We start from the raw sequence: 17577 nt of genomic DNA, 5'->3' as shown, positions 1-17577 counted from the left end.
CAGGAGGGTCCGGCCCATGAGTATGTGCAATCATTCTCAAACATCAATTCTCTTCAGTACTCCATCCAGGAGTAAATCACTAATCATTGAAACCAGTATAAAAACCAGAGTCAAACAATTCAAATCAGCACCAAGATAGGTTTAAAACAGATACCATCCATTTCAAACAGATTCCAAACAGGATCATCAAAAAAGTTCTCAAACTTAAAAAGCAATCTCAACATCATGCGAGCTCAAAAAGACGATTGGCTTTCCATCTTGAAACTTGTTCCAAAATTAAGGTTAGTTTTGTCTAAAAAAATTATAGCCGACTGCATCATGATCCATAAGCTCTCAAATAGTCGAAACAAGCCTCGACAGAAGGTGATTCTGTGGTGGTGATGGTGGTCCCAAGACATAGCAATCACATTGGACCTCCAAGGGTATCAGTTCAAGAAGAGAGACCTGGTGGTTGAGAGAGGTCCAAAAATTTCAAGCTGTAATCTGCTAGGGTGTCTGTGGTAAGCATTTTAGGATACCCTACTGTCACAAGACGGGCACCACGTGCCAACGAAAAAGAACAAATTGAACAACTTTAAGCACTTCAAATAACAACTGAGCTGAAAGAGATGCACGACACACGAGACATGAGTGGCGGAGTTCCACCCTAGAGAGCACTGGCCCCAAACCTTGGCGCCCCTTTCAATATTTCTTATATTGCTTGAACTCAGTACATTGCCGGTACTCCATCCTCTGCACCTCACATGGAGCATGCGAGAGAATGAGCCCTTGGCTCATATTTAAAGGCCCTTGGCCTATGAAAAGCAATTTACATGAAAAGCTATTAACTTAAAAGCATCTGGTCCAAAAGTAGATGCCCAAAGGCTGTGAGCACAAAAGCAGAAAACCGTACAGCTCTGTCACGTCAGCAGTCCACATAAAATGCAGAAATCCGTACATGTCTACCATGTCAGCATGCCAACATAAAATCCAAAAATCTGTACAGCTCTGTCAACGCAAAATTTGAGACTTTGTACTATTGTCACATCATCAACTCGCCACGCAATTGAGTGTGTGTGTGTGTGTGTGTGTGGGTTTGCTTTATTTTAATGTCTTTGGGTCACTTGGGCCCCATCGGACGGGGTTCCATAAGTTGGTGGGAACTTGTCTTTAAAAATAGGCCACACGGCAAGACTTTGCAAGTTGGTAAAACTCATTCTGCTGCTTCGGCTTCTTCTTCTTAGGGTTTAGGCCCCTCGGTCAAGATCTGAAGGTTGGCTCCATTCTTCAGTGACTTTACAGTCAGCAGTTTGTGACACCTACTCTGTTAGAAGTTGCACTCCGAAGGAAGATGTTTGAAGCATGTAACTTTGGGCAAAAATTTTCTTGAAAGCTTGCCATGTCCCTAGAGTGTGTAGCTTGGTGACTACAAAATTCCACCACTGCATGACATTGCCACAAATAAAAATAGTGGCTCAAAAAATCTTCGATCCTTCTGTTGCAGAGCGATGAAAATGGGAGCGTGCCTGATGCACGATGGAGTAAGGGTGGGAGTCGCTAATAAGTCAAGGGGTGAGACACCAAGATTCTTCAATAAAATTCCCTGAAAAACTTGGAAGTGCAATCTTGCTCTCTCTGCTCTTTGGTTGGACCGGTGTGCTTTCAAAAACACACACCAGAGTTACCCAAAACGCGGAATGGAGGGCAACGGGCCTCCCCGTGGAACGGTGAAACGGGGAGGGTTTGGAATGAGAACGATGCGGATTGGGAGGCATAAAAAACACCCATGAGCTTTGATTGAGAGCTTGAGAGCTTGAGTGAAGGAAAGAGGTGAGGGAGGTGCATATTATAAGCTTTGCTTCCCTCCCATGTTTAAAATTTAAAAAATTGCACGTTATAAGCTGCCCGTTGGAGCCGTTCCGGCCCGTTCCCCAGCGTTCCGACTGTGCCATTCTAGTACTAGTTCCCCATCCAGAACACCCAAACGTTCCATGCCATTCCACGTCACCAAGCTCTGTTGGAATGCCATTCCGACTTTCAAGGCCTATAGGAACGCGTTCCCCGGTAACACTCAAGCACACGCTTGAAGCTCTGATACTACTGCAACATGGACGAGCACCACATGCCGATGGAAAAGAACAGATTGAACAACTTTAAGCACTTCCAATAACAATTGAACAGAAAGAGATGCATGACACAAGACAGGAGTGGCGGAGTGCCACCCCAAGAGAGCACTGGTCCCAAACCCTAGTGCCCCTTTTGGTGATTGGTTATATTGCTTCAACTCAGTACAATGTAGGTACTCCATCCTCTACACCTCTATGCGGGAGCGTGTCAGAGAACGAGCCCTTGGTTCATATTTAAAGGTCCTTGGCCTCTCAAAAGCAATTACAGGAAAAGCTTCAAGTTTTAAAAGCATCTGGCCCAAAGCAACCATCACAAAATCCGCACACTATGCCACATTAGCATCTGCATCATGAAATGCGGATGTTCGTACATGCTACCATGTGGCACTATCATCACAATTTGCAAGCATCCATAAAGCTACCACATCATCAGGTTTTGTGCAAGCTTTTGGGTGCTTTATTTCAATGCCATTGGTCACTTGGGCCCCATCGGACGGTGTCCCATAGGTTGGTGGAAACTCTTCTCTAAAAATAGGCCTCTCGACAAGACTTTTCAAGTTCATAAAACTTCTTGTGCCACTTCTACTTCTTATGCTTCTTCTTCTTAGGGTTTAGGCCCCTTGGCCGGGATGTGCAGGTTGGCTCTGTTCTTTAGTGGCTTGACACGTCATAGTTTGTGAGAGATGGCAGAGTGAGATCACCAATTCCACAGTATTGGATATCTGAAAATCTTATGTGTTGGATAGATAGTCCGAACATAAGTATTTACTGCTTGTCGAGTACGCATATAAGAATACCATATACTCGTATAGGGGGAAGGCACCCTTTGAGATTCTTTATCGTAAACCTTTGCTTCCACCGATCCTTGTAGCTAAGGATAAGATTTTTACAGCATATGAGTTTGTATGGGATTTGGACACGGCCTACGGGAAAGGTAAGAGAGCAATTTTTGACTCTAAGGGAAAACATAAGAAAGTTGCGGACAAGTACAAAAGAAATTTGGACTTAACAGTCGATCAATTGGTCTTACTCAAGTTTGAGAAGGGAAGACTAAAGAAACAAGCGACTCGTAAAGGGAAAGTGGTAAAACTTTTCGATCAGTATTATGGGTCGTTTAAGATAATTGACCAAGTGAACGATGTGACATTCCGATTAGAATTACCATCTAATTGGAAGATCGACAATGCTTTCCATGTTACTTTACTCCGGCCATATGTGGGACCGCCTCCAAGTCAGCCTACTGTTGAGGAACCTCCGCAGTTTGAGGAAACGAAAGAAATTCTATGTAATTGGTAAAGTTGAGGTAAAGTTTAAGAATTATTCTACTCTAGATGCTCAGTGGATGATCGAGCAGGAATTAACATCTTATCCCAAGATTCTAGAAGGATATGTACAAGCACTACAATTGAGGACAATTGTTTACAAGCAAGAGGGATGCTGCTGAATGGACTATTTTCTTTTTTTTTGAGTAATTTTTTTATTATTGAAATTAGGATATTGAAATGTGTGCACTTGAACTGTAAGATTAGGAACCGAAGAAGGGGTTGTTTTTTCCAAAGGGTTGTACCGTTAGTTCAGTAGGAGAGAGCGAAAAACGAATATTCATGATGTGTCACATGATGGGTGACGAAAAGGGAATATTCCTTTGGTTTAGCAAGAAATCCGAACTGGAAAAAGGAATATGCGTAAAGACGCAAGCACAAGAATAGAGATGGGTTTTGAGAAGCTTTTTCTAAAAAGGCAAAATATTTTTAAGTGTTTTTTGAGAAAAGCAGATGCTTTTCTGCAAGGAATCTGTGTTTGCATTGTATTTGTGCTTGAAATATCCGAGGATGCCTGGAATGTGACTGTATAGCATCAATTTTTAGCTCGCTCAGTTTTATTGAGTTTTTGTCCAGATTCACATTTTTTAAAAGTGACCGACCGCCCACTTAAAATATAAAGCAAGGTTTAATAAAAACCCAGCGCTGGCTCCTTACGGTTGAAAATAAAACATCAAGCGATCTTTTTCTCTCTCCCCCCTCGCTCTGAAAGTGGCCGCTAGCCCCTTCTCTACTGTTGCACTCCCTTGCTAGCTATTATGGTCAGCCTCTTGCCGACTATTCCTATCGGTCCTCGTTCCCCAACACCAATAAAAGTAGCCATCGATTTCCTCTCTCTCTCTCTCTCTCTCTCTCTCTCTCTCTCTCTCTCTCTCTCAATTTTGCCAACGCTAGCACAGAGGAATTGGTCATTAGGAATCTGCAAGCGAACGAGCGAAGCCCACATACAAAGGTTGTTTTCTCGTGCTCAGAGCGACAATTGCCAATTGCAAATTCGCAATACGAGTTGTTGTTTCGTGTTTGTGCTTTTGTAGAAAATCTAACTAGTAAAGAAGTGGCTAGGATAAGTCTTTTAGGCCTTGTGGCAAGACGTCATAAGTTGGAGGGGGTTAGGAGGTAAACAAAATAGTGAAAATTGGACACGTCAGTAAAAGAGCAAGGTACATGCCAACACACCATCTAGAAGGCTCATCCCAGCTAGGAGCGCTCCAATATGAGAGTGGAGACTGATTTTCAATTTTGTAAGTGGATTTTCAGGTTTGAAGCTTTAATGGAAATCTTGCCTTCTACCCTTGTCTCATAGGTTCACACAATTCCATCGTGGAAAATTGCAAAAACGGAGAGTTTTCTCTCGTAAAAACTCGTCCAAACCAAAGGGGAAGTGTCCCATTGCGTGCGGGAGGTTTTGAGACACACATAGACGTGTTTGCTCCGCTCGAAACAGTCCAAAATAGAGAATTACATCATGCTGTGTTTATTTGCAGGTTTAGGGTTTCACGCCTAAACTGCAAGATAACACTAAGGAAGCCTCAGGAGAAGCCTTGGGGTGGCTATACAGGGGTTTGGGCAACTGAGAGTGACCAAAACAGGAAATTAAAGCATGCTGGCATTGACCTACAACTCATCGGAAAGCTTCTAAAATGCAAAAGAATTCGTCCTAGACGTGTACTATTGACCTACAGGGGTTTTGGCGCCGTTATGCTATCAAAATTGGGTCGAAAACTTGCAATTTCATGCCTTAATAGGTTTGGAAAGCTTGGCGAGAGTTTGGTGTAAGTGTTCGGATTGTTTGTTTGCAATTGAATAAAGAAATACCGAAAGGGGCGCCAGTCTATGGGGCCAACAAGGTGTCACAATCTACTTGGGAGCACTCTAGCTACCAAGTTGTGGATTGCTTTGAAGTGGTGAATTCTAGTTGCAGGTTCATTTGTGAAGTTTCTTTGTGTCATAAAGTGAAGGGAAATTTAGTCGACAAGTTTTGGGTGAAAGTTGAAGTTTTACCGCCCTTTAGTAAGGCTACAGGCCGGTTTCATGGTTCCATTGCCGTGACTCCCACCACTTTTTCCTCAAGAAGTGATCTTTGGTCTGTTTTGGGTGAAGACACAAAGTACAGGTACTTGGAATTCCACTATGGCTGACAGGATGGATGACACTAGAGAAGAGGGCTCTTCTTCACACGGTAGACATGCTATTCCTACAGTGTGTTAGGTTGGCAAAAGTTTACGGCAGCTTATCGTGGCTATGATTATGTTTCAACTAGTTAATGAAAATCCTAGGTTTATGGAGTTTTTGCAACCTCCTTCAGTCTCACAACAAGCTAAGGATATCCTCAACTTGCGGAGCATGTTGAAGCTCAAGCACAGGTCCCTAATGTGTCCCTGCAGCACAGGGAGCATTCGCATGTTGTGGAGTTGCTTGAGGCTCCAAGACAAACATGAACAAGTGGCTAGGATGCCAATTCCTCAGGCTATACCAATTTAGCCAATGAAACTGGCCCGTAGACTCGCGAAAGAGTGGTAGACTTTAGCTTTCATCAGATTTTTACATTGTTTAAACAAAGGAACTTCACGAACAAACGTGTGATTGGAATTCAACACTTCAAGACACTTCACAACTTGGAAGCTAGAGCCATATATTTATATAAAAATATGTGTACCCATTTATACTTGCCACTGTCAATTCTCCTTTTGAATCCTCCGGTTCAAGTTGTGAATAATGTGTACTAGTACGGCCGGCCACCTTCGGCGGCCTCTCTCTCTCTCTCTCTCCCTCTTTATCGCGTGCAAAGGGGCTTTCTTAGTTTTGGACTTTAGCCTTCAGGTCGCAGATTGAGACACGTGGAAAGGGCTCCCCCTTCCGCCATATTATGTTAGTAGACAAATTAAAACTCTCTCTCTCTCTCTCTCACACACACACACACACACACACACACTTATTTGTTTTTGCAAGACAAAAAAATATATATCCAAAAGCCAAATCTAAAGGACAGATAGGTTAGGAACTGAGGAGAAAGAAAAACCCAATACAAATTTTTATATGAACAATGCTTATTAGCCTACAAAGTTATAATGGGTATCCACATAGGTTTCCACATCCCAAAGATAGCTTCCAAAAGCAACTGCTTCTAGTACTAATCTCCAAGCCCAGAAAAGCTCAACACTATCACAACCGTGGTTTACCAAAAAGGGCTTCTGTGTGCCTTTCAATCACACTCGCACTTTCTTTCGACCTGAAATTTGCATAGAGCTGCAATGTCTTTTGATCAAGGGACATCACATAAGTCCTGAGCCGACCCAATGACATCCCCGTGTGCCTGCCTGCCTTAGTACTACTCTCCACTTGTTTGGACTCGGACCTCAAAAGTAAGGCCGTTACTTCTGCTTTTTCACACACACATGGATCGTAATTGTGGTCTGCATTTTCACGTACGTGTGCGCTCCATCTCAATAAGCTGAGCTATAGAATTTGCTGTGGTCTTCTCGAGCTGAAACCGCTTATCAACCCTTCCGATGAAATAGCCATAGACTTCAGAAGCCGCATAGGCACGACCCATGCGTACCTTGCTAATTTGCGCTGTCGACTTTTGGAGGCTCGTCTTCCCTACTCTGGGACCGTGGCTTCTTCAATTGAACTCTGCTCGAGATGGAACAGCCTGTCGACTTGCATTCTGAAGGTGAGATGCCCTCACTACCGTTGTGTTCAAAGCTTGGGAACACCCAAGAGCAAGATCTCTCTCCATGCTGAGGCTGGTCGCGGCAATGGAAGGGAGTATGCTCCGGAGGTGGAGCATAAAGAAGAGAGCCGAAGCTCTCCGTCCACGAGCAAGCGAGAGAGAGAAACACACACACACACACACACACACACACACACACACACACACACACGCTCGCGCGAGAAGGCATGCATGATAAGAGTTCATATCTTGTGCTCTTGAACCGTTCTCTAGGATAGTGCCGCTACTGACCCATGGCACTAAAGGGCACGGGTAGAAAGAGATGGGATCGGCGGCGCAGGGCGAAAGAGGGAATCTCGAGGGAGATTGAGGGTGGAAAAAAATGGGCGTCCATGGCGGGCATGGAGACTCGAACCCTCGCGACCATCGTGAGAGCCTAATGCGCTAACCGCTATGCCCGCGAACGGGGAAGTTGACATATGGGCAAACCGGCAAATGATAAATAAACGTGGACCCCCCCCCCCCCGCTTGTCCAAGTTTACCTTTTGGTGTCCTAGTTTACCTCGGCATCCTACGATTGCGCGCGTCTTGAACTTCGTGTTCGAACTTCGCTGCCGTGGATCCCACCGCTTGAGCTTCAATAAATCTCCCGTGCCCTTTAGTGCTGAGGGCTGTTGACACCTTGGAAAACCCAAGCTGGACATTCTGGGTATCTAGGCTCAATTGACATGAACCTATACCGATTTCCAAATTTTCGCTTTACACTTTAGCCTAGAATACCTTGCAACCCAAAGATGCAACTGTGACGACATGATGGCAATGCTGTCAAATAAATTGATTTTGGCTTCTTGTGTGAGAGGCATGCTCTGCACACATGGCTAATACATATCTCGGTCATTTTTTCTTGCTGTTAACTACAAGAAGATTTTTAGCATTTGAATTACCTTTAAACATGTGAAATCTTCATGACAATGGTTAAAGGTTGCTAGTGATAGTCTTCTTGTGGAGCATTTCAGGAGGTGTCTAACTGGAGGTTACAAGTCACTTCATCCTTTCGGCTCTGACGGACAGTAACCACAAGGCTGCATGGCGGTGCTGCCATACACGATCAGAGGTAGGGCTTCGCCTCAAACCGTACTCTTATGGCCGCCCCAACTGCAAGGCGAGGTAATTGGTGGGCTTGCAACTTCATTGGAGGGCTTCAGATGGAGCAATCTGGTAATTGGAGGTTATCTATGCTGTGCTCCTACTACTTGTGAAGGTGTCGTTTGTGGCCCTGCTTGTATAAATGGTGACCAACCATGCTCACTTGATACTCAGTTACATTTTGTGTGTGCGTGGGCCTGCTTTTGCAAGTACTGTGTGTAATGCCGCAAGTACTAAATACTAGGACGTTGGTGGCTGATGGAATGACGGGATACCAGGTTTAGGATCGATTGCATGCAACTAATATTACTGCTGGTTAAGGCAGATAGGGTATATAACTACTATCCTAGACTCCAGCATGAAAGGAAACTCAGCCTTGTAACTGCAGGTCCTTTTGACATCTTATGCTAATACAGGATTATGGCGTTCTAGCCGTTACTCTAACTACCTAATCAGTTTGCTATGCAGCCATGATCAAGAGGTTTCCAGGAGGTAACTCGTTGCTTTACAAAAAATGGGATTGCTCAACTTGGTTTGCTCGGGTTGATCTTAAAGGAAGTCATGTCTGGCTTTGGGGTATGTTTAGTTTTGTATATCTGACATGCTTTTTACATGCATGATACGTTAAACATGAGTACTGAGTCATATATTTGCTTCTCAGTTAGCCTAAACGTGTAAGCTAGATTCCTTATTCATGTAGATGCTTGTTTTGATACCAACTGTCATGGACTCAAATCACTAATGGATATTGAACATCACTGCTCTTTGTGGAGGTTTGTAGGAGGTAGCTGGATGCATTACAAGAGTGGATGGCTCAATTGCAGTTTGCTCGGGTTGATCTTTAAGGAAGTCAACTTGGGCTTTAACTTATGTTTGGTTTTGTCTACCTGACATACTTCTTACATGCACTATATATTATACTTTGGTTACTTCTCATTAAGTCTAAATGCATCTGCTAGATTTTTTATTCATGTAGTTGTTTGTTTTGATGTTGGACTCTATTGATAATGGCAAGCTACGCATTGTTCTTGTGGAGGTTAATGTGGGATATTCTAGTGGTTCACGTGGATGCTTCTCTGACCCTATCAATCGTGAATGGACTTGTCTCATATACTACTACTACTACTAGTACTACTACTGTCTGAGTTGTTTTGGGTGTTAAGTGTCGGGGTAAAGGCCTTTGTGTCTTGCGTGACCGTCCGGGCTATGGACGCCCACCCACTGACCATGACCTTATTCTTGTCTATATACCGAGAATAAGGAGGCCCTCACTTTGAGGCTCAAATGGGTTTCTTAATGGCTTCGATAAAAATAATTCGCTAGCTTATACTAACATAGTGCAAGGAAACTAAATACTGAAGGAAAGATAAGGAAGAAGAAATGGATACTGGACCACTTCTTTATATGACTTTTCATTTCCTAAACTCACCCTTCACTTATGTATTTAAGATGTTTTGAAAGGATTTTACTTTTTTGAGATTGGGAGGCTCTAGTGGGTAAGTTGGTAATCAACAAAAAGAAATTTAATCAGGTTTTGAATCAACACATCCAAACACATACGAACGTACGTATACGCACATGCATACACACATATATGAGTGTATATGTATACACGCGCAAACGTATGTATACGCGTATACACACATTTATGAGTGTACGCATGTACACACGCGCATACACAGATATATGCATGCATGTATATAGATATAACATACAAACATATAATTTAATATTATGTGTGTTTACTATAAATTTCTTGTTTAATATCTTATATATCTTTCGTGTTTAACTTTTGTTCACAAACGCGCTTACCACGAACAAGAGCTTGTGGTTTAAATGGTCGATTTGAAATTGAGATATCGATCGTAGTGATTACAGTTGTGGTTATAGAGTTTTTTTTTAAAACAATGATAAAAAAGGTTAATTGTTCAGAGTCAGGTAGATATTGGTTTTGGAGTTTTTAAAGAGTGATGGAGCATTGGCTTCGTACAATCCAATAACAGATCGTGAGTAAAACATCGATCTCCAACAAAAAGAAGATTCGATTTACTCATCAGATTGATAAGATTTACATCTTGTATTCGCGTAAACGTATCTTTTGGGGTTGAGATTTCTACGCTTTATTTTGAATTTCGACAAGTTTGATTTGTAAAAATTAGTTGTTTGTTTATTTTTATTTTTTATTTTGTTTTAAATTTTTTTTAAACTTTTTATTTGACATTGTATAAGTTTTGTGTTATTATGTATTTTTATAAATGTCTTTATATTACAATGTTTTGTTTTTGTTTGTTTGTATTGTAAATATTGATGTTTTTTCAATTCTTTTATTTTCTTTCTTTTTTAGTTTTTGTTTATACTTTTTGAAAAATTTTGGCCTTCATTTTATTAGTCGCTTAATTTGAAAGTTTATATATTTCTAAATTTATGAAGGTATATTGATTTCGAGAAGTACACAAGTGTGCCGAATATCTTTAATGATGCACTCTGCGATAGATGGTGGATGTCATTATCTATTGCAAAGTGTAACATTGAAAGTATTTAGCACACTTTTGCACCCGTCGAAATCAATATACCTTTATAAGTTTAAAAAATTCAAATCCACAAACTAAGCGACCAATGGAACAAAGACAAAAAATACAAAAATTTACAAACAAAAACAAAATTGGAAAAAAGTTAAAAAAACCAAAGAAAACTTGAATATCTACAATACAAATAAATAAAAACAAAACATTGTAGTATAAAAATATAAGAAAAAAATACATAATAATACAAAATTTATTCTATGTAAAAAGAAAAAAAAAAGAAACAGAAAAAAATATAAGTAAAAAATCAACTATTTTTTAAAAATTAAGCATATTGAATTAAAAATGAAACGTAGAAACCTCGTTTTCACGGGATACGCCTTCGCGAATACAAAGTGTCAACCCAACAAATTTGCTGAGTAAACCGAGTCTCCTTTTTGTTGGAGATCGGTGTCTTGCTCACGATTCGCTATTGGCTTGTAGGATGATAGCGCTCCATTACTCTTCAAAAACTCCAAAACTTGGATCAGCTGACTTTGAACAGCTCGTGCTCCTTGTTATTGTTTACATGGAACTTTGTAATCGTAACCGCAATCACTACGACCGGCATTTCAATTTCAAATTGACTATTTAATGTGCACCACAAGCTCTCGTTTGTGGTAAACAAGCTCTCGTTTGTGGTAAGTGTGTGTATAAGAACAAGCGCTATACACGAAAGATATGTAAAATATTGAACAAAAAATATATGGAGGAGAAAGGTACAATAGAAGACAGACAACATAAAATTGTACGTATGTTTTGTTTGTATACTATTTTTGTATGCATGCATCCATACATGTGCATGTGAGTGCGTGCGTGCATGCTTGTACGCGCGTGTTTGGATGTGTTGATTTAGAGCGTGATTAAATTTCTTTCTGTAAGTTGACAACTTATCTAGTCGAGTCTCCTAATGTCACAAAAATAAAATCTTTTGAAATATCTCAAATGCATTAGTGAAAATTGAAAACGATACGACAAGGACCAACAAGAAGGATTAACACTAGCGCAACTCTTATGCGTTGACATAAAACTTACACATTGTCTTTCGGCTTGATCAATGTTCTTGCCACATTCAATCGAACGATAATCGATGTTTCAGTCCACAAATAGCTTTTATACGAGTATACTTTGATGATATACTCGTCTTTTTGAAGATCGAGGACGAACATTACAAGCAGTTAAACATAATGTTTTGGGAATTGTGGATGCGTGAGTTGCATGTAAATTCAAAGAAAAGTGAGTTCTTTCTCACGAAGTTACACTATCTCAGTCGTATAGTCTCTCACAACCAAATGAGCATGGATCCAACCAAGATCCGGGTGGTGCAAGATTGGCCAACTCCCACTACGGTACATAATGATGGGCTTGGAGCTAGGGAGGGTGCCATCGAGCAGAAGAAGCCATGGCGAGTTTGGAGCATGCAACAGAGATTGAACGCGAGAGAGAGAGAGAGAGAGAGAGAGAGAGAGAGAGAGAGAGAGAGAGAGAGAGTAGAACACATGCTATATTGATTATATTAATTTTTTTGGAGCCTTACATATAAGAGATCTTTAGCCATGCAAAACTTCTAAAATAACTGAAGTGCATTTGTATGCTCCAAGAGAGTGTTCCCATGGATTGACACCAAACTGAATGAGGGCTTGGAAACCCAACATACCTCCCCTCCCAAAGCCCGAACTACATACATCACTCTCATGATACCTCGAGTTTTTGGTGTACTCGACAACCGTGAGTTTTAAGTTCTCTTATAACCAAGGGTTGTGGTATACCCATATGTAAGGTGCAGCGGAAGTGAATGTTGAACTTTGCTCAAGATGAGTGCTCCGAACTGTACTCAAGGGTTCCTTTTACTTAGGGAAGGGAGAGCCTTCCGTTCTTTAATGAGAGAGTGCAAGGGATACAAATAAAGTGAATGGACACTGTGAGTGAAGGTGCTAAGACAGAGAGAGAGAAGAGAATACGACACTAGAATGTTGTCAAATCCTCCTCCGAAGGCCCCACTTTCTATGGTGAGAGCGGTCTACTATTGATTGCACAATCTCTACAATGCTATGGACTTGCCGATGAGAAAGACGACGAGACGGATTGAAACTGAAAATGCTAATGACTGAAATCTGCAAATCTTTATCTATTGAATTCTGACTCTATGTCGGTGACGATGTCGATGGCGACGATGGGACGACGACGCGCTGAAAACGCAGATACTGAAATTTGTGTTTTCCGGGCTGAATCTGCAAACTTTTTGGGATTTGATCGTGCGGCGAGAATCTGTTGCGGGAAGGTGATATCTGCGACGTTCGGGGGTTCTTCTCCGGGTATTGATTGCTGAAAACTGAAAACGTTGATGTTCTTATCGCGAAGGTCTGCAAAAACGCTGCGGTGGATCTGCAAACCAAAAACACTAGGGACTGAAATTTGTCATTGCTGATGGAACTGCTAACGTTGGGGCTGATCTGCTGTTTCGGGGAAATCTGCTAACGCTAGGGCTGATCTACTGTCTACTGTCGCCGGGAATCTGCAAGTGCAAAAACGCTGGCTAAATTTGTCCTTGCTGATGGAACTGCTAACGTTGGGGCTGATTTGCTGTTTCGGGGAATCTGCTAACGCTAGGGCTGATCTGCTGTCTACTGTCGCCGGGAATCTACAAGTGCAAAAACGCTGGCTGATCTGGTGCAAAAAAGCTAGGTCTTCTGGTGAGAGAACGCCAAAGTTGTCGCGGGGGTTGGTCTTGTTGAGAAGTTGCCTGTTGAGCAAGGTGCTCCTGCTGCCTCTTCTGCGAGAAAGTGCTCACGCTAGGTTTCTATATATAAAAAGTTAGTAAATTTGCCCTACCTAGCTCCCAACAAAAGTCACTTAAAAATAATAAGTGAAAAATGTCAAAGATAGGGAAAATAGGTCTATGTACTGTAAAAATGCTCCTGATGGGTTCTGATGGAAATCTGATGATCATGTTGTGTGCAACCAGAGGATATGTATCTAATCTAAGTGTCTAGACATGCACGATCTGCGAACAGACTCACAAAAGTGCCAGATCACTTCCTATTCTAGACTGACTTGACTGAACTGAACCCTGGTCATGCTGTAGCTTGTCCATGGACACATAGGGTCGGATGTGTCACGTGACATCCCCTCCTTTTCAAAGTGAGGTACTGGTACCGAACTGTATGGCGTCGAGAAAGATCGCCAACAGCGTCTGGAATCTTGGTAAGAACTCTTCGCCGGTCCACTCCGATGTGTGGGTTGCGCGATACTTGAACTTCATAAAGGTCTGCAACACTTGCTTCTTTGGGCCGCGCCGAAGGCGACGAAGTCTTCTGTGGCTCCTTCAATGCTTCTACTTCGTTCGATAGTCATGCGTCTATCTTCTTCAAGAATCTCCGAGGCTAAAAATTCTTGAAACCACTTCCAACACAAAAACATGAACATACCCATTCTATGTAAAGTGACTACAAAAATACTACTCTTCTGTAGAGCCTGTGCATGCAATGTAGATGAACATAGAGACGGAGGGTCAAACCGTTCATCAAACACACGCAAACAATGAGGTCGAATCTTGACTGCCCGATCTAAATCAATCAACTGTAGCAAATCACAATGGACATGCCGATGCTTGATGCTCAATCCTTCTTGTGCTCTTTCTACGAGTGTGTCATGCCAAGGAAGAGACATGGTGCATACTTTTCAGCTTTTCATGAGAAATCCGCATATATCCGTGCTCATTCATGAGTGAAACGTGCTCAATGTACAAAATGTCATGCATAGAAAAAGGGATCACATAAAGACCTCAACTAAAATACAGGAAACGATCATGAATGAAACACTCGAACAATGCGTGCTGACGAATCATTTGAACACATAATACTTCTTGTGAGGGTTCTTTGGACCTAGGCTCGAGAGCCAAGATCGGTTCTTCGTGAGGGATCGAAACTTCTTGAGGGGGTTCTTTGGACCTCGACTGAGAGCCAAGATCGGTTCTTCGTGAGTGATCGAATCTAAAATGAGGTTAGCTTCACTAGAGAAAGGATCAACTAACACATCATCCTTGTGAACAATCACGTCTTGATCATACAAATCATCATGCTTGTGAGAAATCACGTGTTGATCATCATGCAAATCATCATGCTTGTGCTTATCATCCAAATCATCATGCTCATCATTATTATGCAATTCATCATGCTTATCATTATCAACCAAATCATATTGTCTTGCTTTGGAGAAGAAGAGACTGAGAGAGTCTCCTTTTCCTGATTGTGTGCAAATTGCGCCTGCACAATAGAAAAGAGTCGTAAGAATTCTTTCATGTGTTGGTCGCTCTTTTCTTTTCTTGCTTTGTTCTCGCGGTCAAATTCCGCTTGTCTTTCTTTGGCTTCCAAGTCGTACTTACGCTCTATGGCTGCCACTCTTTCTTCGTAGTCACGATCTATGGCTGCCCTTCTTTCTTCGTAGACACGATCTATGGCTGCCCTTCTTTGGTCGCTTTCTAACTTCTTGTCCATCATCATCTTGTCAAAAGCCTCCATAGGAGTTAGTGCAATCCTTGGCGTAGATGGGGAAGGGTCGGAAAAACCTACTGGTGAGGAAAACTCTTCTTCGCCACTCCCATGCTCACCACCTCCATGCGAAGTATCCATTCTGCTTTGGGTGATGACCATCCACTGAAGTCTTGGGTTCTTAAGTTCACGAGGAACTTGGGGTCTTGTGGGTCTTGGGTTCTTGGGTTCTTGGGGGTCTTGAGTTCTTGAGGGTCTTCTTTAGCTTGCAATCTATGTTAGAGAAGGATCTTCTCTTCACCCGAGTTCTTCTCTTTTCCACGGGCGCACCCCTTGGCGACCTTGCGCTTACACCAAGGTTGCTTTTTTCCACCTCACGTCGAGTGGCCGGCCGCTAAGTGCACGGTCCGCTCTCAATGAGTGAAAAGCGGCACAAGGGGACGCTGGACAAGCCCTTCTTTCTTGGGTTTCCTGTCACTCTTCAAAAACACGATTAGAAATTGAGATGCCCAAGAGGACTTGGGTTACGTGTGACCGCAACAAGCAAAAAAAAATTCTTGGGTTCTTTCCTTGAGTGATACAGAACACTGCCAAAGCTCTGATACCAATGTAAGGTGTCACAAAGTGATGACGTGGCTGTTCGCTATGTTGAAACCCTAACCCTAAAAATTTGAAACCCTAAGCCTAAAATAAAAAACCCTAATTTTGCCCTAACCCTAATCCTGCATTTTACTGACGTGGCAATTGACACGTGGCAGTTGTAAGGATCTCCGTGATTTGCGGCGTGAATTGCGTTGGCAGCTTTTTGACAATTTTTGAGCCATGCTTTTTTCCACGCAATTGTTGAGAGAGAAAGAGAGAACCTCTTTGCTTTATTTGACTAAGCAAGAGAGAGAGAAAGAGAAAAGCCTCTTTGCTTTATTTTAGCAAGAGAAAGAGAAAGTGCTTTATTTTTGCAAAGCTTTTGAGCTTTTGATTTTCAACGTTTGAGGCTCTGCTTTTGGCATCCCTTGTACTCTTTAAATAAGTGGGTAGGCCACTCACAACTGAGAGCATCTGGACGCAGAGTCTGAGTGTGAACGCCTGCCCGCACTTTTGTACTTTGAACTTAGATTAATACAAAAAGAAGTACCGAAAGGGGCGCCAGTCTTTGGGGCCAATATCTCTAGGAACGGAACTCTGTCGAGCGAGTGTGAATCATTTGTGAACTGTGAACTGTTTTGAAGTGGTTATTTGTTGGTGCTGTCGCGGTAGATTCTTGACTTGGAGTGTCCAAGTTTGTTACAGTGGTATCAGAGCACAACTGATTTCTCTTCTGCGGGAAATCCAATCCCAATTTTTTTTTTTGCACTGCACCTATGGCTTCAGGCAAGGACCAGTCGACTTCCTCTGCATCCGGCGAAGATTTCGGCAAGGAGTATGGCCTGCCTCGGTCTACTCAGGCGGAGCGTCGAGAGATAGAGCGTTGGCAATTGATCGGCGATGCAACAAAGATGATGCTTAATTTTGCCAAGGACCTAAAAATGGCAAAATATATGAGCAAGACCTCTCTGGATGAGGTGCACACGTAGTGACAGAAAACCACAACACCACCCCCAAAACCCTCTCAAGAAACCTTATGCTCACAAGAAATATACAGAGAAGGAATTAGAAGAGGTGGTTGATGCACAAATTGCTCAGCTTTTTGACGCGCAGAACAAAGCTAAAAAGCACGGCAAAAAGCTGAAGGAAGGCACTGACTTCCCGGGCTATTTGGGTCGTCAGACGACTTTTGAAAAGACAAAGAAACAGAAGAAGCGTGTTCGATTTGAAGAAGTACCCAGTTCTTCTTCTTCTTCTCCTTCTGACAGTTCTTCTAGCTCATCTGACTCGAGCGAATAAGACCGCAAAGGCAAAAAGCGAAGCAAAAAGCAACGCTTCGGAAAGGGCAAGAAAAAGGCAAAGAAGTCTAAATCTCGCCCAGTGAGAGATAGTTTTACAGAGGACTCGTCTACAGACAGTTCAGACTCTGACGACAGCAACTTTTATGCAAAGAAGAAGAATTTTTAAAAAGCCAACCAATATGACTTTCTGGAAGATAGAAGCAAGAAAGTCCAAGAGTTTAAAGAAGGTGGACAGTCAATTAAATTTGACACGTTTTCGGGATATAGAGATGCTTCGAAGGCTTTGTCTTTTGTACAACAGTTTGACATCGCTTTCGCGGGAGAACGCTACTTAGAGCACTCTAAGATTTGGAGAGCTGCCTCTTACTTTAAGGGGAATGCTCGAACTTGGTGGTCC

At 42.3% G+C, this 17577-nt stretch overlaps 1 protein-coding gene and 1 pseudogene across 2 annotated transcripts; one reads left to right on the top strand and one right to left on the bottom strand.

Annotated features, from left to right (window-relative positions):
- Positions 1-6477: 6477 nt before the first annotated feature.
- Positions 6478-7963, bottom strand: LOC147423684 (UV-B-induced protein At3g17800, chloroplastic pseudogene; annotated as a pseudogene).
- On the top strand, positions 6962-9237 carry LOC147423683 (uncharacterized). 2 transcript variants are annotated; one of them, XM_086501599.1, is made up of 4 exons: positions 6962-7100; positions 8117-8318; positions 8715-8822; positions 9028-9237. In XM_086501599.1, the coding sequence occupies exons 2-4, from the start codon at positions 8243-8245 to the stop codon at positions 9135-9137; spliced, it is 294 nt and encodes a 97-aa protein (XP_086357725.1). In that variant the 5' UTR covers positions 6962-7100; positions 8117-8242; the 3' UTR covers positions 9138-9237. The 2 variants fall into 2 exon arrangements, with proteins under 2 accessions (XP_086357725.1, XP_086357724.1); XM_086501598.1 differs by having other exon boundaries at positions 8703-8822; positions 9028-9236.
- The last annotated feature ends 8340 nt before the right edge of the window (positions 9238-17577 follow it).

This window comes from Adiantum capillus-veneris, chromosome 26 (genome assembly GCF_014529385.1).
Source record: "Adiantum capillus-veneris isolate H3 chromosome 26, ASM1452938v2, whole genome shotgun sequence".
NCBI lineage: Eukaryota > Viridiplantae > Streptophyta > Polypodiopsida > Polypodiales > Pteridaceae > Adiantum > Adiantum capillus-veneris.
This window is presented reverse-complemented; position numbering and strand designations above follow the sequence as displayed.

Bases quoted from the DNA above. Each gene is read 5' to 3' on its own strand.
- LOC147423683 (XM_086501598.1), top strand. From the start codon at position 8,243: ATGGCCGCCCCAACTGCAAGGCGAGGTAATTGGTGGGCTTGCAACTTC. The intron at 8,319-8,702 runs GTAATTGGAGGT...CTACCTAATCAG, and splicing joins GCTTCAGATGGAGCAATCTG to TTTGCTATGCAGCCATGATC. The intron at 8,823-9,027 runs GTATGTTTAGTT...GGAGGTTTGTAG, and splicing joins AAGTCATGTCTGGCTTTGGG to GAGGTAGCTGGATGCATTAC.